We start from the raw sequence: 21,518 nt of genomic DNA, 5'->3' as shown, positions 1-21,518 counted from the left end.
TGTCATTCTCATCATTTTAAGGCTCAAACGGCTGATGAAGCATGCATTTGTATCTGGCCTTAAGTGACACTGTCGTCAAGATACGCCATGTGCAGGGGGAGCTGTTTTTATCTATCGCTGTCTCCAACAGTGAGACCCAGCAGGGTCTGTAATCAAGAAAACATTGGTCTCAACACAAGCACGAACCCTGGGAACTCACATGTATACAATCAAAGCATGCCTGTACACTCATGGACCAAATTTACAGAATATCTCACACACACAGTAATGTTTATCCATACACTCTCACTGCTGGTAAACATGTTGGGAAGCTGCACACAGTTAGTTGGAGAGTTCTGCAACCAAAGGGACCAAACCACTTTGAAGACTCTAAATCAAAGCTGGGATGTTTCCTTGTCTGGTTCTGTTAGGTGAAGACCATACTGGTGTGTCTTGAGGATGAAATCTGACCTCTAGATCCCAGAAAGAAACTCCTTCAGGGGTACCTCCCTCTCTCCCAATAAGGTATCTCTCTTCAGACTGGTGCCTTTGTTGACTACCTTCATCTTGATGGCAAGGTTTTTCACCTGCGCAACCGGAAGGGAGTCAAAGTAGAAGTCCTCGTTGAAGACAGGGTTGCGGCTGTTCTTGATAATGGTGCTCCGTTGTTTCTGGAGCTTTCCCGGGTTCAGGTAGAGAGACACGCAACAGTTGATGCTCTTCATATCGCACTGCTTATCGTAGAGGTCCTCGGCCGCTAGCACACGGATGTGAAGCCTGGCGGCGTCGATGTCGTAGTCTGTGCAGATGCGTAGGGTTCCTCCCTTGTGAAGGTTGACGGTGTGCTGCATGAAGCGATCCATGTTGCCTCCGTGTTTCCGTCCTCGGAATGCCGGAGAAGGAGGGCAACGCAAGCGCCTCTGAATGTTCGGGCTGGTCTCCACAGAGCTGCACTCGTCCGTGGAAAGAGAGCTGTGCCGGGCAAAGGAGCGCTTGGCCCGGGAAACTTTGGCTTGGGTTTCGTGGGTGAAAATCTTGAGGAGGGATGCGGAACGGGACAACAGAGGGGAGTTGAATGGGGAGGACTCAGCTGAGGAGCAAGTGTCGCTCTCCCCGCCGCTGAAGTACCGGTAGGGGTTGGAATGGGACATGTTACAGTCGCTGGGGTTTAAGTGGTTACCCTGCGACTTGCGTTGGGTGTTGGGTGAGGTGAGCGGACTTGTGGGGTCGCTATGGAAGAGGGACTCTTTACGTCTCGTGTGAGGACTTTCCATGAGCGTGGAGAAACCGTAGGAGGTTTGCGCTTTGGGTACGTAGGGCAAGGACATGGCCGTCTGAGATTGGGGGTCGGCATTTGTGTTGAGGTCGCCCACTTCCCCGTCCACCAAGTCATCTGCGCTCTCAATCTGGATGATGTGGCGGTTTGCAGCTTTGAGCAAGTTCTTGGTATCTCCAGCCAGCTTGTTAATGAGGCGCGGGCTGCGCGGACTACCCTGTGGCGTCTTGCAGCATATGGTCTGCTCAGACGAGGAAGAATGGAGCCCGTTTTTTGGCTTCATTTCCGGCGTCTCCTCCTCTGGGGGGCAGCACACCAATTTGGGCGGAATAAAGAAGTCTGGAATTTTGTCAGGGGTGAGGACGTTACCGTAGGAGGGGGCTTTGCTCTGTTTGCCAGCCGAGTCTCCTTGCCAGAGAACGTTTCCCTCCACTGAACCGCGGATCTTTTCCAGCAGCCACATCTCTCAGTGAGGACTGGAAGAGATGTGCAATCGCACCCTGTGGGTACAGAGAGACAAAATATCATCAACCCTCACCGACACCTGCGATTCATGAATGCAAATATGAACTGAATTCCATCAACCTCCTCGCTGCTTTGGGTACACTGTCACCCAGTGGATTCTTGGGAGATTCTAACACTATGTTAACACATTGCTAACACTAAAAAGCAATTGTTAAAGACAGCTGACACCTGTCTCCTTTTCCGTTATCAATTGTACACTGTCACCTCATGGAGATGCACTCAGCATCATGCTTTCATTACTCATTAAATCCGCAAAGCTTATTTACGTAAGAAACATATGCAGAATGTACACAGGTGGTTTCAAAAAGCCAGTGAACACTTTGTGTGCATTTTATTAACTGTAAGTGCAGGTACTCTGTATAATTGAATTGGGTTCACAATGAGGTTATATTAAAGAGATTGAAAGATTTAATGACGTTTCTGCACTGTAAAAAATTAATGCACCTTAGTGAGTCGTTTTTTCCTGATCTGACCCACAACAATTATTTTTACTGGTATAACCAAATGAAGTCAGTTGAATTAGTCACATTAAATATTTTAACTGATAAAACAATCATTATTTTTTAATAATTCATTTTTTTTAGTAAGTGACCTGAAAGACTGAACATTTTCTAATAGGTACAGCATCAAAAGCAATTTAAAAAGTATATATTTTTAAATCATTTTAAATGAACGTTATGATAAAGTGTTATAAAATTGGACTTTTCTTGGTGCCAGTCCCTGTGCCTATAAACGTTGAAAACACTTTCTCTATAAGGTAATTTCTCCATACACTTGATGCATGGATCTTTGTCCTCACTTGAAAGAGTCCTCTGCGCAACAGCTGCGCTTCAGGTCGGTGTTAACGTGTGGAGAGCGCAGCACACTAGGATGCGAAATACGGACTGCGCAGCATTTCTGTCTGCAGAAGCGCAACAGTGAGACGGAGCTGCAAAGGGGGACTTCCTTTGTTCAAAAGTAAATCCTATTCATAATATCAGGCGCTGTCTATTTAAACAAACATCTGCATCGTCTAAATTGGCACACTTGAGAGACTTTGCATGCTATTGTGAAATGATTGATGATCTCTTACAAAATATACATAGGCTACAGATAATATAAATACAATTCCTAATAAGTTAATACATTAAAACAAATAAATTAATATGGGATCTCCTACAAGCAATGTATAGGAAGGTACTTCCAAGAAAGACTTTGTAAGTGTTACTTTCCATTTTTCATAAAATAGCGTACTTTGGTGGACCCGGTATAATTTTTGAGAGAGAAAAATGTTCAACAGACGGCATTTTATGCAATGTAAAACTCAACGAGACAATAAACCTTATTTGATAATCATTTCGAACACCTGTAACGAGTAAAACTCATGCGATTGCCATTTTCACATTCCACAACACATTATAATGAGCAATACTTTGATACTCAGATATTTAGCTCCGATAATTAGTTTTATATACATATGTAATTAAATATACTAATATACAATGAAAGTATGCATGCATTTAAACTTTTCCAAAGCTGCTCCTGTATAAAAAAACCTGTTGAATCTCAGTTGAACTTACGTGAAGTGGTTTGTGGTCGGGATCTGGAGTAAGTGTCCTCGCTTCAATCCATGAGTTGTTGCTCTGCTCACCTCTCACTCCAGGACAGAACTGTCTGTTGGCACTGCGCGTCTACTCGAGGCTTTAATAGCGCACGGTGCGCGCGCACGCTAACGCGCACCACTCTGGAATAACTCGCAGTCCGCAGTGAGTTCACAATAGAAAACTAGAATACTGCTTACTGCAATGTTTACAGCCTTCTGTATACTGCCTACTAAAGGAGTACAACATGAACAGAACCGACTGCTTACTAAATACTACATGTATGTTATGTATTCTATTTAAAAATATATGCAAAAAGTAAACTTGAAAATAGTCTAGGTTAAAGGAATAGTTCATACAAAAAAAGAGAAAATTTTCTGGAAGCATAGGCTAGGCCATCCAAGATAAAGTCGTGACGTATTGTCAAGTATGGTGACCCATACTCGAAATTGGTGCTCTGCATTTAACCCATCCAAGTGCACACACACAGCAGTGAGTAGTGAACAAATCCACACACACACACACACACACCGTGAACACACACCCGGAGCAGTGGGCAGCCAATGCTGCGGCGCCCGGGGAGCAGTTGTGGGTTCGGTGCCTTGCTCAAGGGCACCTCAGTCGTGGTATTGAGGGTGGAGAGAGCGCTGGACATTCACTCCCCCCACCTACAATCCCTGCCGGCCGGAGACTCGAACCCGCAACCTTTCGATTAAGAGTCCGACTCTCTAACCATTAGGCCACGACTTCCCACAAAGATGTAGATGAGTTTGAAAAATTTAGCATTACATCACTTGCTTACCAAGTGGATGCTCTGCAGTGAATGGGTGCCGTCAGAATGAGTCCAAACAGCTGATAAAAACATCACAATAATCCACAACACCACTCCAGTCCATCAATTAATGTCTTGTGAAGCCAAAAGCTGCTTGTTTGTAAGAAAGAAATCCATCATTAAGAGTTTTTTTTTTTAACTTTCAGCTAAAATATGAGCCCTCTTTTCATAATATTGATTTCTCCAGCTGTGAAAAAGTAGCTGTAGGAGAGATATGCACAGATCAAGCACCAGTTCTAAATATGGAGCATAGGCATACTTCATATAGTACGCACAGCAGAATATAGCATGACTGAATCAATTAGAAATGGGCAGTGTGCCATTTCTTATGCAGGAAAACATCTCTCTTTCAGGAAAATCATGATGCATGGATAACTGTGAGCGGGCTGCAACAGGCACCGTTCAAAGCACTTCATCAATTAGACCTTTTTTGTCTATTCACAACTGGTGGAATCTTATAGCTGGCCAGTGAGAGAGAAGCGGTTTGAATGAAATAGTGCTCTGAGATGATGTATAATCTTGTTTGATTTGCTGTTCTCTGATCTGCTGTTTCCCTGGAAACTTGGAGAGAGGACTATGGAAACGCACACCCATCTTGTTCATGCAAAAGCAGAAAACTTTTCCAAAAGTCAGCTAATTGGAGAAAAATCACAGCCAACATACAATCTTTTCCCCAGATTTAAATATAGCTGCAGAGTTTCATGCAAAAGTATGGCTAGCTCACATGTCAAGAAAGAAACAATGAAGCACTATGACATCTTTAAAATCCTGAATTATTTATATTATTACATATGGGCTCAGTTAAAGGAATAGTTCACACTAAAAAGATATATATATATATTTTTTTGGAAATCTACATGCCATCAGACTATCCAAGATGTAGAGGAGTTTTAAGATTTGGAGAAATGTAAAATTACATCACTTGCTAACCAGTGGATCCTGGTGAATGGGTGCCGTCGGAATGAGATTCCAAACAGCTGATAAGAACATCACAATAATCCACACCACTCCAGCTGCATGTCTGAAATAAACAGACAATTTTAAACGTCAAACTTTTGCTTCCAGTTAAAATGCGAGTCCTTTATCCATAATATTGCTTTCTCAAGTCATATTGTCTGAATCAAACAAATCAAACATTGCTTACAAGCTAAAACAGTCCAAAACAGTTCTAAACAAAGATGTATGTAGATATCGATGTGAGAGGACAACAGGAGATGGACTTTACATGGGAGGATGTATGGATTATGGACTTGCATTTTGTGGCCAGAAATGACTATTTAAAATTAAAAAACCGTAATGATGAATTTGTTTCTAACAAACACAAAGCTTTTTGCTTCAAGATGTTAACTGATGGACTGGAGTGGTGTTGATTATTGTGATGTTCTTATCAGCTGATTGGACTCTCATTCCGACGACACCCATTCACTGCAGAGGATCCATTGGTGAGCAAGTGATGCAATGCTGAATTTCTATAAATCTGTTCTGATAAAGAAACAAACACACCTACATCTTGGATGGCCTGAGGGTGAGTACATTTTCATTTCTGGGTGAACTATTCCTTTAACTGTTCATCAAAATCACTAATAAAAAACCAAAAGAGCAGAAAATGAAATTCAGAACCATGTTGTCACACTTACTCAGGGAACACAGAGCAAGGAACGAGGAGACACAAAATTGAGCAAATGTAGAGTTTTTAATAGTCCAACGGGAAAACATAGAGAATGGGCAAGGAAGACATTCAAGAACTGACAAACACTAACTGAAAGGACTGGGGCTTATAAACACAGGGTAATCAGGGAGGAAGACGAGACATGGAATCAAATTAACAATCAACATGAGGGAGAAACTGGGTCACAGGGAACACATGGGGAGCAAAACACACACAAAACAGTCCACAATCCTGACACATGTGAGTAATTAATGCATGCATCTATTTCAATATCTGGAGTAGAGAAATTTGTGTTTCTCCTTTTTAACGCAAAACACGAATTGTGTTCAACACCACATCCCCACGTATGCTGTTTTATTAGCCTCTCTCCATCTCTCTCTGTCTGTCTCTCATCCGCTGTCTGGGCTTAACATTAAAATGCAATTAACTAATTGCCTGGAGAGGTGAGGAGCATTATGGCTATGAAAGTACCGCAATGATCACATTCACTCTAATTTCCCAGGATGCATCATGGGCTGAGCTACTGTCACGCAAGTATGCTTTCATTTCTATTCCATCATCTAAAAAGTCTTCATCATGTGCATACAATTGCACAGATGAGCTTGGAGAAGTTGGTTGGTGGTTTTGCCCATAGTATCCTCTCTATGAAACAATGAGGGGAATTAGATATTAATTACAGACTGTACTCTTATCTGCAGAAAGTATTATGCACATCTGAGATAATCATCCACTTTAACTGTCGCATAACAAAAGCTGGTGTCCAACTGCGGCCCATTCAGCGCTGATGATAGTGTTTACAGATCTAAAGTCTATCATCACAGAGAGGGTAATGGCTTCAGACCAATTCAGAAACATCCAAATATGTACACAGTGTTATGTATTTATATTTTATTTGTGCATCAATAGTTGATTAAGTTTTTTTGCAGCCACTTTGTAGTGATTGCTCAGAATACACAAACTAACAAACAAAAAATAAATTTAAAATATCTTTTCTGAAAGTTGTGTCATATGGAGCATCATAAATTAAACAATTGTTTGTTGTTAATGCTAGTTGACAGTGCATTAATGTTAACAGATAGAACTTTTGATTTTAAAAATGTGTATGTAAAAGGGTAAAATTAAGATGGGCTAAGATTAACCAGTCAGTATCTGGTGTGACCACCACTTTCCTCACGCAGTGCAATAGATCTCCTTCGCATAGAGTTGATCAGGTTGTTGATTGTGGCCTGTGGAATGTTGGTCCACTCCTCTTCAATGGCTGTGCGAAGTTGCTGGATATTGGCAGGAACTGGAACATGCTGTCGTATACGCCGATCCAGAGCATCCCAAACATGCTCAGTGGGTGATATGTCCGGTGAGTATGCTGGCCATGCAAGAACTGGGATGTTTTCAGCTTCCAGGAATTGTGTACAGATCCTTGCAACATGGGACCGTGCATTATCATGCTGCAACATGAGGTGATGGTTGTGGATGAATGGCACAACAATGGGCCTCAGGATCTCGTCACGGTATCTCTGTGCATTCAAAATGCCATCAATAAAATGCACCTGTGTTCGTTGTCCATAACATACGCCTGCCCATACCATAACCCCACCACCACCATGGGCCACTCGATCCACAACGTTAACATCAGCAAACCGCTGCTCACCCACACGACGCCATACACGCTGTCTGCCATCTGCCCTGTACAGTGAAAACCGGGATTCATCTGTGAAGAGAACACCTCTCCAAAGTGCCAGACACCATCGAATGTGAGCATTTGCCCACTCAAGTCGGTTACAACGACGAACTGCAGTCAGGTGGAGACCCCGATGAGGACGACGAGCATGCAGATGAGCTTCCCTGAGACGGTTTCTGACAGTTTGTGCAGAAATTCTTTGGTTATGCAAACCGATTGTTGCAGCAGCTGTCCAGGTGGCTGGTCTCAGATGATCTTGGAAGCGAAGATGCTGGATGTGGAGGTCTTGGGCTGGTGTGGTTGCACGTGGTCTGCGGTTGTGAGGCTGGTTGGATGTACTGCTAAATTTTCTGAAACGCCTTTGGAGACAGCTTATGGTAGAGAAATGAATATTCAATTCACGGGCAACAGCTCTGGTGGACATTCCTGCAGTCAGCATGCCAATTGCACGCTCTTTCAAAACTTGCGACATCTGTGGCATTGTGCTGTGTGATAAAACTGCACATTTTAGAGTGGCCTTTTATTGTGGCCAGCCTAAGGCACACCTGTGCAATAATCATGCTGTCTAATCAGCATCTTGATATGCCACACCTGTGAGGTGGATGGATTATCTCGGCAAAGGAGAAGTGCTCACTAACACAGATTTAGACAGATTTGTGAACAATATTTGAGAGAAATAGGCCTTTGTGTACATAGAAAAAGTCTTAGATCTTTGAGTTCAGCTCCTGAAAAATGGGGGCAAAAACAAAAGCGTTGCGTTTATAATTTTGTTCAGTGTATATATATATATATACATATATACACACACATTCTTTAAATCAGTATTCCTGTGGCTCACACAGTATATGGCACTAGCAACAGAAAAGTCAGGAGTTTGATTCCCATGCATGAACTGATCAAATGTAAACATTAAGTGCAATGGAAGTCATTTTGGATAATTTGTAATTGGATTTTTGGATCTGTCAAATGCAGGAATGTACGTTGTTGTATATGTACAGGTACTGTGTAAAGATTTTTTAAATTAAGAACTTAAACTTCCAGGTTCAATGAGCTCTACAGCATCTGCAGAATGGTTGAAAATAATTTAATTTCTCAGCTTGTAAAAACGAACAAACATTCATCGCAAGTGTTGCACATCCCAGACTTCCAATGTATGTGCATTTGTAAACACTTGTTTTTTGTATGCATGCTACAAGCGCTGTCAGTAGACTTTAACTTGTGTCCAAACCCCAATATTTCTTTAAAATAGATTTTTAAGGGTTGGAAGGATGATTTAAAATATTTAATTATATTAAAAGAAAAAATAAATAAATAAAATATATGTATGTGTATAGACACACACAATTCTATTTTATTAACATTAACAAAAATTAATAAATGTTGTAAAATATATACTACTCACTGTTTGATCACGTTTGCTAATGCTATTTTTTCATATATGAAAAAAAATCCAATATAAGAAATGAAATATTAACCCCCATCTTACTGCATTAATAATTGTAATTATTATGAACTATTGTTTTATTCAAGAATATGGTTTTTTGAAAATTCTAGAATCACAAAAGCTGTGCTTAATTTAATATACTGTATACGGACCAGTTTCTGTAAAAAAAAAAGTTCAAAAACAAGCAGCTCTATCAAACTTACAGCAGAACATACAGTAACAGGAAACATTAATGCTTATACCTTCAAATTCAGTGTTGTTTGACCACTGATTTACAGGAGGCATCACAGGAACTTGCTCTCCTCATTTGGGAACCTTTATTTTAACATGAGCAGGAGCCACCAAACATGTTTGAGAAAATGTCAAGGTATAATATTTTAACAAGCAGTGTAAACAACAGGTCTAATGATCTCTGTCGGGTCATTTTCACACTTAATGAACCCAGTTGAACTCTGGGAGCAGGAGGAGTAAACGAAAAACCTACAAGAACATGCCTACAATGACAGAAATGAAAAGGTTCCTGCCATATGGCACACGATGCTATTTTAACATCCATTCACGCCGGTGTGCAAAGAGTCAAAATTACACTCATTCTGCGAGATTCTACTAAAAGCAGGGCTCTGACTAAAATACAGCCATTTTCCAGGTGCTTTGTGAGGTAGAAAAAGAGTCAAAGCGCGCATGACAATAACATCTGAACCTCTGTGAAAGAATAAAAAGATCATCTCAGGAAACCGCAGACACGGCGCAGTGAAAAACCTGCTTCCCGGTCCGCCGCCGCTGTTGTTGTCTCTTCCCAGCTCGTTCCCATGGTGATGCAGGCTACACGATTTACTGACATTTAGCCACAAGTTATTTTGTTCCGCTCTCCTCTCTTGAATCGCCCACTTGTCTCATCAGCGAGAAAGTCCAGGCAAGCAGTGGGCGTCCGCACGTGGATCTGTTAAACACAAGGAGAGGTGTGGAGACGAGCGTAATAAACCCCAACGTCAACCTGTCACAAACACCCACCGACCAAGAACACCTGCGTGACCTCTGGCCATCACAAAGGTCACTCAGGTATTACAGCTGTTTTACCTGAAATGAAAGAGGGTCTGCGGGGTCAGCCAGAGAGTTAGCTGAGCTTAAGGAGTAATCTGCACAGAACAAAAGCCTTTATTTTCCTGGCAGAAGCAATATGAGAGCGAGACATCGTTCCATTTCCTTTCTTTTCAAGGGGTTTCCAAAGGTTCCTGATCAAAAGAATGCTTCTAATTAAATTGTGCTTGACACAGCTCTGACCTAGGAGATGTCGCAAACACAATATCACTGCACTGAAAATCAGAATTAAAATGAATGAAACTCTTAAAAATAAAGGTGATGCATAGATGCAGTGATGTCATGGAAGGACCATTTGAGTTCCTCAAAGAAACCTTCAGTGAAACATCCCTTAAAGAACCATTTTTTGTGCAGAATATTTTAATAATCTAAAGAACCCTTTCCACAATAAAGGAGGAATGTAAAGATTTCATGGTTGTTAAAGCTTCTTCATGGAACCATAGATGCCAAAAATAGAATCTTTATCTATATAAGTGTGTATAAGAATATATTGGGGTCAGTAAGCAACCACTCAAAACAAACTAGCAATCATATAGCAAGGTGTTAAAATAGTTTTATGTTGTCAGTGCATCAGTGATATGTAAAAATTCATGTGCCTGGGACCCAGAGAAGTGTGTGGAAATTGTAAAGAGAAGAGGACCAAGCACTGAACTCTGAGGTACCCCACTGGTGTGATTTAGATACCACACCTATCAGTGAACAAGTCTTAAAAGAACCATTTGAGACAGAATGGAAAGATACCATGGTTGTTAAAGGTCCCATGGCATGAAAATTTCACTTTATGAGTTTTTTTAACATTAATATGAGTTCCCCTAGCCTGACTATGGTCCCCCAGTGGCTAGAAATGGCGATAGGTGTAAACCGAGCCCTGGGTATCCTGCTTCGCCTTTGAGAAAATGAAAGGTCAGATGGCCCGATCTGGAATCTTCCCCTTATGTCGTCATACGGGGAAAGGTTACCTCCCCTTTCTCTGCTTTGCCCGCCCATGAGAAAATGAGCTACGCCCGTGCGAGGCGAGAGACATTATGGCTTGCAAACGAGCGAAGCATTGTTTTGGGTCTGAGTAATAAACTGCGCATATTAACAGACAAATTATGTTCATATTTAAAAGTCCAAACAGTCAGTAAGCGACAAGTGCTTGGAAACGCTGTTTTGTAAATGATTTCTTTATGAGAGGCGACACTGCGTCGGTTGAGAGACCTCGCGCTCGCGGGGCAGTACTGGAGACATCTTACAACTGAATGATAAGTTGTTGTTTTTTTTTTTTAAGTCGTTTGTTAGTATGTACCCGTTATGGGAAAAAAGCCGCCTAAAGGGTCTGAAAGTTACTAAATATTGTTCTAAAGTCGCGCTCGTGTGTGTGAGACGCGGGAGCTGATGGCAGCGGGCGGTGGATATTGTTGCGGCCCGCACAGGTAAAGTCTATGTGTGGGAAACACTGACCGTATCCAGACACAATATTTTAAACTAACCATTCGGAGACCTCCTGCTGTAGCTGCTGAGTCGCAACTTCTTCATCTGGTGCTTTTCCATCCGGATCAGATTCTGGGCCAAACTGAAAAGCTTGAACGACTGCGTGTCTACGAGCCATTGTGATACATCCACTGTCAACATTAGCTCATGGTACCGTGGCCTCAAGCTGCAGGACACACCCACCCTCCACCTTGCCCCGCCTCTCTCCTCATCATTAGCATTTAAAGCTACAGACACAGAAATAGCACGTCCCAAGGAAAGTTAATTTTGGGACTGGCTCGTAGTGGCTGAAATTCTGCACCAAGGCTGAATTTTGGGAAGGAGACTTCAGATACAGTACTAGGGACCACTTAGGTCTATATAAAACCATCCAAAAAACAGCATGTCATGGGACCTTTAAAGCATCTTCATGGAACCATAGATGCCAATAAAGAAGCTTTATTTACAAGAGTGTATACTAGAAAATACGTCTTGTCTTCTACTGTGATGTGACAAACAAGATGGTAAAAGAAGAGTCTTAATTAGTGGCGTTTACTATGCCTAAAATCTTTCCTGCTGTTTGTTTGTTCTGTGCCACACAATTTGTGCTAAATACATGAAACCTCAATTTGTACAGCTTGTTGAGGTGTGCAATTACTTTTGGACTTACCATTTCCAACTGGCGAATGATGAAACAGGAAAATCCCATAAGCTTTGAAGGAGGAAGCTGAGCCATATCTAGACACCTGCATTTCATATAGACTCTGACTTGGGTCAGTAAGCAACCACATAGAAAGGTGCAAAAAATGAAGTAGAGTTGTGTGTTGTCAGTGCAGCAGTGATACGTAAAAAAAATAATGTGCCTCGGACCCAGTGATGTGCGTTAATTGTGAAGAGAAGAGGACCAAGCATTGAACCTTGATGTACTCCCAATCGTATGATTTGAATACAACTTGTCTGAATCTCTGAATGAAACCCTGAATGATGTACCTGGAAAAAGCTGCAGAAAAGTCCAAGTTCATGATATATTCATGTATGCTGTACACTTGTTTGATCCTCTTCCTTCATTACTTTGTCCAATTCATCCATATAAATAAATAAACATAACGAACACTATATAAACACACATATATTTTTATATACTATTCAAATGTTTGGGGTCAGGAAGATTTAATTGTGAAGAAATTAATACTTTTCTTCAGCAAGGATGCATTAAGTTGATCAAAAGTTACATCAAAGACATTTATAATGTTGCAAAAGTTTTATATTTCTAAGAAATGCTGTTATTTTGAACTTTCTATTTATTTAAGAGTCCCAAAATATTTCCACAAAGATATTAATAAGAAATATTTCTTGAGCAGCAAATCAGCATATTAAAATTATTTCTAAAGGATAATATGACTGGAGTCTAAAGACTTGAGTAATGGTGCTGCAAATTCAGCTATGAATAACAGGAATAAATTACATTTTAAAATATATTACAATAGAAAGACTATTTAAAATTGTAATAATGTTTCACAATATTATCAGTTTTTATATACTATTGATTAAATAAATGCAGCCTTGATGATGAGCTTCTTTCAAAAACATAAAAAATACATAAAAAAAAAACGTATGGACCCCACTTTTTTTTTTAGGATCCTGCAAAATATCAGTTAAGTCAAGGGTGTCCAAACTTTTGACTGACAGGTTAAGCTGAATGTGTTGCAAATGCTGGTTCATGTTGTTTTTAACAAGCGTCCAGTCAACATGGTGGTCAACACTATTAAAATGTTCAAATGGCACCAGTTCCAAACACCACATCGAAAAAAGCACTTAACCGAATCAGATATTTTGCTCTGGCAAGACTACTGCTGAGATACAGTAACAGCGTCAAAAAGTTTAGACCCGTAGTTTGCTTGAAAAAATAGGACAGCTGTGTGCTAAATTGCTCCTTAGGGATTTATAAAACCCATCGTAATGTAACCTTTAGATATGATCACCACACTAAATACTGTGATTTTTATCTTCCAAAACAATTACACGTTCAGTTCTCATCTTCTGTCCAACTCTGTAGGAATACTCATAAATCAAAACAACTGAATACAAAGAAAATATGCAATAACATTCTAAGCAAATATTTGCATACTGCCTTTGTAGTTTATTGATGACTTCTGGTACAAAATGTGCTTGATACCATTGTCACATCACATAAGGGAAACATTAAGTTAAGTAAGAAAATGTAGGTTTAGAAATACAAATATAAAGTTATTTACAAAATGCTTAATTGAAAATGACATCTCTGTTATGACTAGAATTTGCTAGGTTAAGGCATCCATGTGAATTCACACTAACTTTTAGTCTTTCTAACTTAGAAAAGAGATATAATTAGATATATTAAATGTTAAATTACACATGACGCTTTGTCAATAATGACTGTGATGATTTATGAACAAAAAACAAAACTGTTAGAGGAGAACCAGCGCTGCGTGTGATACATGTGCGATTTTGCCTGCTGTGACTGACAGAAAAGATCATTCTGATTACAAAATTGAAAAACTACTGTATAGGACAAGCAATCAATCCACTCACGACCACACCAAGGTAGGCTGGTTATGTAAGAGTGCACGATTACTCTCCTTTTATGCTTTTAGCCTCAAAGGTGAAGTGTGTAATTTCTGAAGCACTAGTGTCACCAAATGGAATTGCAAAAATAATGAGCCAACCATCGGCACGATCTCCGTGTGCGACAGGCCAGTCCAACTGATACCTGTAACTCAGAGAGAAACAGCCACAGAATCACAGTGTTTAAACTTTGTGGGGGAAATTAACATAGTAACGGTTTGCTTTACTTGCCCAAATTGAAAAATCAATAACCTTAGACATTTTAGTGGGAAAAATATGAACGGTTGAGATTTTTCAACATTGACAGCAACAGGTGAGCAGAGGTTTGCAGAAGGACTAACAAACCGTGTGTTCACTTTAAAGCCAATTGTGCCCTCTGGAGGCTGACTTCCTCATTTTCATTTATTAAAGGTAAAAATTCTACATTATCTTGACGTTTTACATTTTAACCAATAACCACAGTTTTAACCATTATTTATTTTTAGGATGAATAAATTGGCAACACTTTATTTTACAGTGTCCGTATAAGGAATTATTAAAATTAAAAACAAATGTGCACTTGCAGCTTTACAAAAAATAAAACACACGGTTTATTAGTATGAAGCAGTAGTGGTATGTAAATACATAATAAAATGAACACTGTAATACAAAGTGTGACCAACACATTTGTGAATGTCTATCTTTCATCTAGGCTTTCTTTCATCAGATCCAATGGCATCGTAAGCAGTGAAATGAAGCCAGAACCTATTAAAACTTGTTTTTATGTATCAAAACGGCAATGCCAAACATAAAAAATGGCATTTTCTAAGGCACTTATTCTAGTGTAAACTTCTGTGCTAACTACTAGCATTTCTATTCGTCACAATACTGCATTTAAAAAGACCATGTTGTGATAACTCGTGTCTCAAAAGCTGCTCAGCATCAATGCAATATTCAGAAAACATTCTGACTTGGTACAAAATGGTTCAGAGGCAGAATTGCTGTGTTTCCTGCTGCAGTGTGTATGTCTATCAGTCATGTGACCGTATCCACGTCAGGTTAATAGACTCCTACATTAACACACATTGATTTGTGTGAATTTGTGTGATCCTCATCTATGTATCGCATGAGTCAAATACCACAGGAAATCATGTTGTAGGGTGTTTGTAGTGACTTGCGGATGGATGTCTAACAGCAGCGTTTGCTGGAGGGAGGAGGCTGTCGTGTCAGTTTAAAGGACTCGTGGCTGTCAGCATCTGTGTTCTCCAGCGGAGGGATCTGTCGACCTACACAGATGTGAGAACATGAACAATTCTGCCACCCCCAGTTCAAAATCACTGTGTTCATGTCACTGCATTAGAAACAAAAAGCAGTGAAATACAAGTGTGTTTATGTAATTAAGTGCAATATTGCACAATAAATTGACATAAAATGTGATGATGATTAATGCTCATGACAAGATAAAGTTAGCTCTGAGTCGCTGTCACTGACTACTAAAGGAAATATTTTAACTCAGCACAAATTTAATATTGTGCAAAAATCATGCACATTTGACAGGTCTATATTATCTACAATATCACTTACAGTTAGACTAATAAACTACTAATGGAAGGATTATTTCTAATAAATGTACACTACCGTGCAAAACATTTGGGTCAGTATGAGCTCTTATTACATTTTTCTTAATTTTTTTTCAGTATTCTTTAATGGACAGAAAGTCTAAAAGAACAGCATTTATTTGAAATATAAGTCTTTTGTAACATTATAATGTCTTTACTGTCATGTTTGATCAAATTAATGAATACATTTTTTTTTTAAATGTATGTAGTAATAAAAAACCCACTAAATCTTGCTATGGTAGTGTAGTTATTACATCCAGGGGAAAAAGATGTAAACTTTTAATTTGGAAGAAATAAACATCCATACTGACTTGAGAACGCTTTGTAAAATAGCTGGATAATGACAGAGAATGATGGAAAAGATGCGACAGTAACAAATCACTAGTCTTAGTGATACTTACTGATTTTCTGAAACAGCTCCTCTATGTTTACTGCATTTCTGGCACTGGTCTCCATAAATATGGCTGCAATGGACTCTGCAAAATCTTTTGCCTCTTTAGTTGGAACTTCCCTAGAATAAAAAGCCCCACTGAATACAAGTAAACAATCAGCTCACTCATCGAGTGTTCGCTTAGCCTGAGGAATGTGCTCGACTGAGGACAGGACCGAAACAAACATCAGAGGGGATTGTGGTAAAAGAGCACTGGACTGCCGGCAAATGTTGAATAATTATACAGATGGGGAAATTACAAGGGAAAAGTGATGAAGCATGATTAAAAATTTCAAAATGGAAATGGCTTAATTAACAGTGACACGGTCTCAGCAAAACCATCATTGAAGATGCAGTTTGCTGCCATTGTTTCTCAGAACTGAAAAAGCTCAAAATAAACTCTAATAATCACAACTAAAGTGAAACGGCATTCGCAGGCCATCTTTTACTTCCACAATGAAAAAGCAGGACTTGTGTTTATACTTTAGGAATTGCCCGTATAGCAAGTTATTACATTTTATTTCTGAAGTTATGAACATTTTGATTAATTTGATCTGCTCTTAATGTGCAATTTTGATTTCATGTCGACTTCAAGTAAAATGATCACATACGACGTAAGAAATATGAAAATATAAGCTGAGCGGCTGCAGGTTTTGGAAAGAAACTTTAAAGAGTATAATACATTTTCAGAAAGAGGAAGAGGGTTTAAACCTGATATCACCCAGATCGGTTTTATTTCCTGCTATAGCCACGACTATATCCTCCGGCCCGTGTTCCTTTAGCTCCTTCACCCACTTCTTTAACGTCTGGAAAGAGTCCTGCAGAAACCAGACACATCACAATACACATGGAGCTTCAAAATACATTTCATGTAAGTATCAACTTTGTCTCAGACGCTTCTGAAATTCCACAGGAGATCAAATGAAATAGACACCAATGAATCAGTAATTGTCATCCAGTAAGACAGCTATTAAATTAAGGATACCAGCTATAAAACGTAGATAGCATCTCAGATCATTTGATCTTGGATGAATTTGAAGAGAAATATTCATCTCTGACTTTTGTTTTGAACAATTTGAGCACAGTTTGATGTGAAATCAGTTTAATCTTCATTAAATCTCATTGCTTTCTAAAAAACAACAACTGATATATAGGCAGGATCTCATTTGTGATTTTTCGCCCACAATTATAAACATATGCACACATCAAATGAGTCAATCAAAATGACACATTTCAGTGTACTGCACCTTAAACACATTTAAACATGAAAATAAATGACTATAATACAACTTACAAGCTTTGTGATGTCGTAAACAACGACGGCTGCTGCAGAGCCTCTGTAATACATGGGAGCCAACGAATGAAACTGCAGAAAAAGAACATTTTGTCAATGTTGGGAGCTTTTAAATGTTCATTTTGATGATTAGATTTTAAATGAGCCAAAAATCTCTATTACTGTTGTTCTTACACGGGGGTTAGTGACTTCTAACAAGTTTTGCAGAGGAAAACACCACTCACATTTTCTGAAAAAACATGTAGTTACTGTAGCATTGTTTTAATAAAGCATATCAGGATGACTTGTGGTGCAGGAGAACAGACATACAGACGTGAACACAAAGTCACGCCAGAACTTCCCAAACTCACACACACTTTTCCACCACACCCGATGAATCACACCTACCTTGAGCTCTTAACTCCGTGTGTGTTGGAAATGAAATGTGATTTCTCTAAATAACAACTGTGATGTCAAATGTGACAGAGGTTTGACTTCGAATCATCTTGCATCCTTTAATCTTGTTTTAAAGTGAGAGCTCCTCCAAAAATAAACTTGTCATCAATTCCATGATCTATTGCTTTAGGTTAGGAGTTAATGGGCACAGATCCGCTGACAGGAATCCAAGCCTGTTAAACCTATGTGTGTATGTGTGGGTGGAAAGCAGAAGCTGAATGCTATGGAATCATGGGATGGAGTGTTTTTAGCTAATAAGCTCTGTTCAGGTTGCATGAGATAGAAGTGGATGCGCGAATATGCTCAAAGATCTTCAAATAAACATGCAGAATTCATGCAGAATTAAGATATAAAAGGGTTAGTTCACCCAAAAATGAAAATTAGCCTGTGTTTTACTCATCCTCGAGGCAGGTGTATATACTTTCTTATTTCAGACGAATCCAACCGGAGGTATATTAAAAATTGTCCTAGGCCCTCCAAGCCTTACAATGGGTTAGAAGCGGGTGCTTTTGTCAACAGTCCAGAAGACGTGAAATAAAGTGCGCGCATCCGTAATTAAACGTGACTCAAACGGCTCCGGGGGATGAATCCATGCATTTTTGTAAAATAAATATCCGTATTTTAAACATAATAAACACTTTTTTCTCACTTCCGCTGACTGTCGTATGCGGAAGCAGTCCAGGCGGATGACGTAGGACGCCGGCGTTGCGTGATTAGTGATGAACGCAGAGAGAGAACAAAACAAAACGCCAGTCACGAATTAGAAGCACAAAACGATGATTTGTGAGACTAGCATATCTCAGAGGCGCGCACACGATGGCTACGTCCTACAGCTTCCATGTATGACAGTCAGCGGAAGTGAGAATTTTTTTTTAATTTCGTTTGAAATATGGATATTTATCTTACAAAAACGCACGGATTTGCTACAGGTGGCCTTTATTCACCCCCCGGAGCCGTGTGAGGCACGTTTTATTACGGATACACGCACTTTATTTCACGTCTTCTGGACCGTTGACAAAAAGCACCCGCTTATCCTCATTGTAAGGCTTGGACAATTTTTAATATACCTCCGATTGGATTCGTCTGAAAGAAGAAAGTCACATAGAACAAGGATGCCTCGAGGGTGAGTAAAACACAGGCTAATTTTCATTTTTGGGTGAACTAAACCTTTAAGGAAGAAAAAGACGGTCTCAGATGAAATAAAAATGAACTAACACATAAATAAGTAAAAGTTTTACATACCCAAGCTCCAATTTCTAAAAAAAAATTAAACTTCACTCACTCGTTCCTGCCCTGCGGTGTCCCAAATAAGAAACTTGTGAAGTTCATTTCCATAGGGGACAGTCTTAGTTAAAAAAGATGCACTGAAAAACAGATTTTATTATAGTGATAAACATATGATTTGATGATAATAATAATAGTAAATTCAGTTTTGCATATAGATATAAAATTCATTCATATATTAAGATATTAATTTGTTTTATACATGTATATAATACAGTTTTCATTTAAGGAGGAAATGACATCACAGTGACCATGACTATAACATGAAGAAAAAAAAAGTGCAAATTGTGCAAAGCTAAAAATATTCTTTTGTCCAAGTGTAATGAGTAACCTAACCGAGAGAAACTGAGAGGAAACAACTGAACTGACACTGAATGGGCTGTTTTCCGTTCAAAACTTGGTTTGACTCATGAAGGTATATTTAGACATTCTTCCTCCTCCACATGAGCTGACGGATGGGATTTCTTCACCTCAGTTTGTGTAAATCCCTACATCAAGCGTTTAATAAACAGATGCACCTACCCTATCGTTGGACTGATGTTGTGGTCAAAGTGATCTTGAACAAATCGACACACGATACTTGATTTCCCCACACCAGTGTCCTGTGATTATGAGAAAAACAAAAGCACTGAAACATTGTGAAATATCTGCCCAATGATCAATGTTGAAATGTCTTTCGCTGTTTAACACATGACTTCAGACTATTATAGGATTGGATCAAATGATGTGGACATGATGAGATTTCATGTTTTAATATGTGACCCTGGAGAACAAAAGCAGTCTGAAGTCGCTGGGGTATATTTGTAGCAATAGCCCAAAATACATTGTATGGGTCAAAATGATCGATTTTTCTTTTATGCCAAAAATCATTAGGATATTAAGTAAAGATCATGTTCCATGAAGATACTTTGTTAATTTCCTACTGTAAATATATCAAAACTTCATATTTGATTAGTAATATGCATTGCTAAGAACTTCATTTGGACAACTTTAAAGGAGATTTTCCTCAATATTTTGAATTTTTTGCATCCTCAGATTCCAGATTTTCAAATAGTTGCATCTCGGCCAAATATTGTCCGATCATAACAAACCATACATCAATGGAAAGAGTTTTTATTCAGCTGTCATTAGATGTATAAATCTCAATTTTGATAAATTGACACTTATGACTGGTTTTGTGGTGCAGGGTCACATATGTCATTTCTGAAGTATGCATACTGTATGGAATAAAAATTTCTGTATGCATAAAATACCTGGATGGCATACGTTTGTCATAACGCACAGCATATGACTACAGCATACTGCACAAAATACCATATCCCACAATGATCTTCAGTTTCTAGCGAATAAGTGTATTAAACTTTTGTATGCTGCATTGTTGTCCAATTGGATTTATTACAACATGTTTGCTATAAACACGTCGGTTATCCAATTTGGCATAAAATGCCTTAACTTTAGGTTAATTTCAATCGATAAGTCATAAAGAGCTTTAAATCAGTTGGTTACAGCTAGGGCCCTCCATGTAAAAAGAAAATCTGCGCACAGTATACATGGTGCAGACACAGTCAGAGTAGTATGGTAGTATGCTCCTCCGTTCATAGCCAATTAATTCTGTTTTACGTTCTTTTTTTTGTACAAAAAATAATATGCTACACGCAGTATATACTGCGCAACGTGAAGTGCGCAGTGCGCTAGAATTCCATTTTGAACACAGCCAATATCCAGCCGGCGGTGACGTCATGGCCGCAAACATTCCTAAGGAATGAATTTATGCAAAACCACGTCCAGCTTTAGCTCCAGCTCTCTCATAAAATACCTGCCGATATTTGCGTTAACAAATCACGACGGTTCACACATGTCTGAAAGAGGAACTTCGTAACGGTAAAACATCACTAGGTGTCGAGTATGAGAAAAGGAATCAGAAATAATCGAAGATCCTGAAGCCGCAGATGGAGGAATCTCAGCACTCACCCCGAGCAGACAAACTTTCAGTTCCCTGATGGCCATTGTGAAGCACGTTAAGGCAGCTGAAGCATTATTTTAAGTCTCCAGTCTTGTTTGGTCGACTCTCATCCATCACGGTTACAGCGGACAGTTCATCCGTAAAACAAACTCTGACCATCTCCTTCCCAAATCTAACGGAAACCGACTGGAGAATTCCGCCTGAGCGGTCACTCACATCACGTGATGACATAAGCCACGCCCCAAAGAGAGAGCGTTGTTCAAATAATAATACAATTGAGAGTGAATTGAATAAAGGTATGCCCTTTATTACTGCTATTTGCAAATGATTTTATTTTTCATCTTTTTAAAGCCTATCTATTTACACCTACGTTTTTA

The 21,518-nt window shown here is 39.3% G+C and overlaps 2 protein-coding genes across 2 annotated transcripts; both read right to left on the bottom strand.

Moving 5' to 3' along the window:
• Positions 1 to 452: 452 nt before the first annotated feature.
• LOC306846357 (C2 calcium-dependent domain-containing protein 4C-like) lies at positions 453 to 1,718 on the bottom strand (the record flags this gene model as incomplete). The annotated part of the gene is made up of 1 exon (XM_079379679.1): positions 453 to 1,718. One exon carries the CDS (start codon positions 1,716 to 1,718, stop codon positions 453 to 455), a length of 1,266 nt encoding a protein of 421 aa, XP_079235805.1.
• A 10,934-nt stretch (positions 1,719 to 12,652) lies between these two features.
• On the bottom strand, positions 12,653 to 21,379 carry LOC306846485 (ras-related protein Rab-31-like). The gene is made up of 7 exons (XM_079379912.1): positions 21,150 to 21,379; positions 19,701 to 19,780; positions 19,177 to 19,258; positions 17,460 to 17,531; positions 16,877 to 16,983; positions 16,137 to 16,246; positions 12,653 to 15,402 (listed from the first exon to the last, which is right to left on the bottom strand). Exons 1-7 carry the CDS (start codon positions 21,183 to 21,185, stop codon positions 15,305 to 15,307), a joined length of 585 nt encoding a protein of 194 aa, XP_079236038.1. The 5' UTR covers positions 21,186 to 21,379; the 3' UTR covers positions 12,653 to 15,304.
• Positions 21,380 to 21,518: the final 139 nt, after the last annotated feature.

Source organism: Barbus barbus (assembly GCF_936440315.1).
Source record: "Barbus barbus genome assembly, chromosome: 26".
Classification (NCBI taxonomy): domain Eukaryota; kingdom Metazoa; phylum Chordata; class Actinopteri; order Cypriniformes; family Cyprinidae; genus Barbus; species Barbus barbus.
This window is presented reverse-complemented; position numbering and strand designations above follow the sequence as displayed.

Coding starts and splice junctions, on each gene's coding strand:
- LOC306846485 (XM_079379912.1), bottom strand. CDS start 21,185: ATGGCCATCAGGGAACTGAAAGTTTGTCTGCTCGGG. Junction 16,247..16,876: donor ACCGATCTGGGTGATATCAG/GTTTAAACCCTC, acceptor TTTTTATTCTAG/GGAAGTTCCAACTAAAGAGG. Junction 15,403..16,136: donor GGAGCTGTTTCAGAAAATCA/GTAAGTATCACT, acceptor ACATCTGTGTAG/GTCGACAGATCCCTCCGCTG.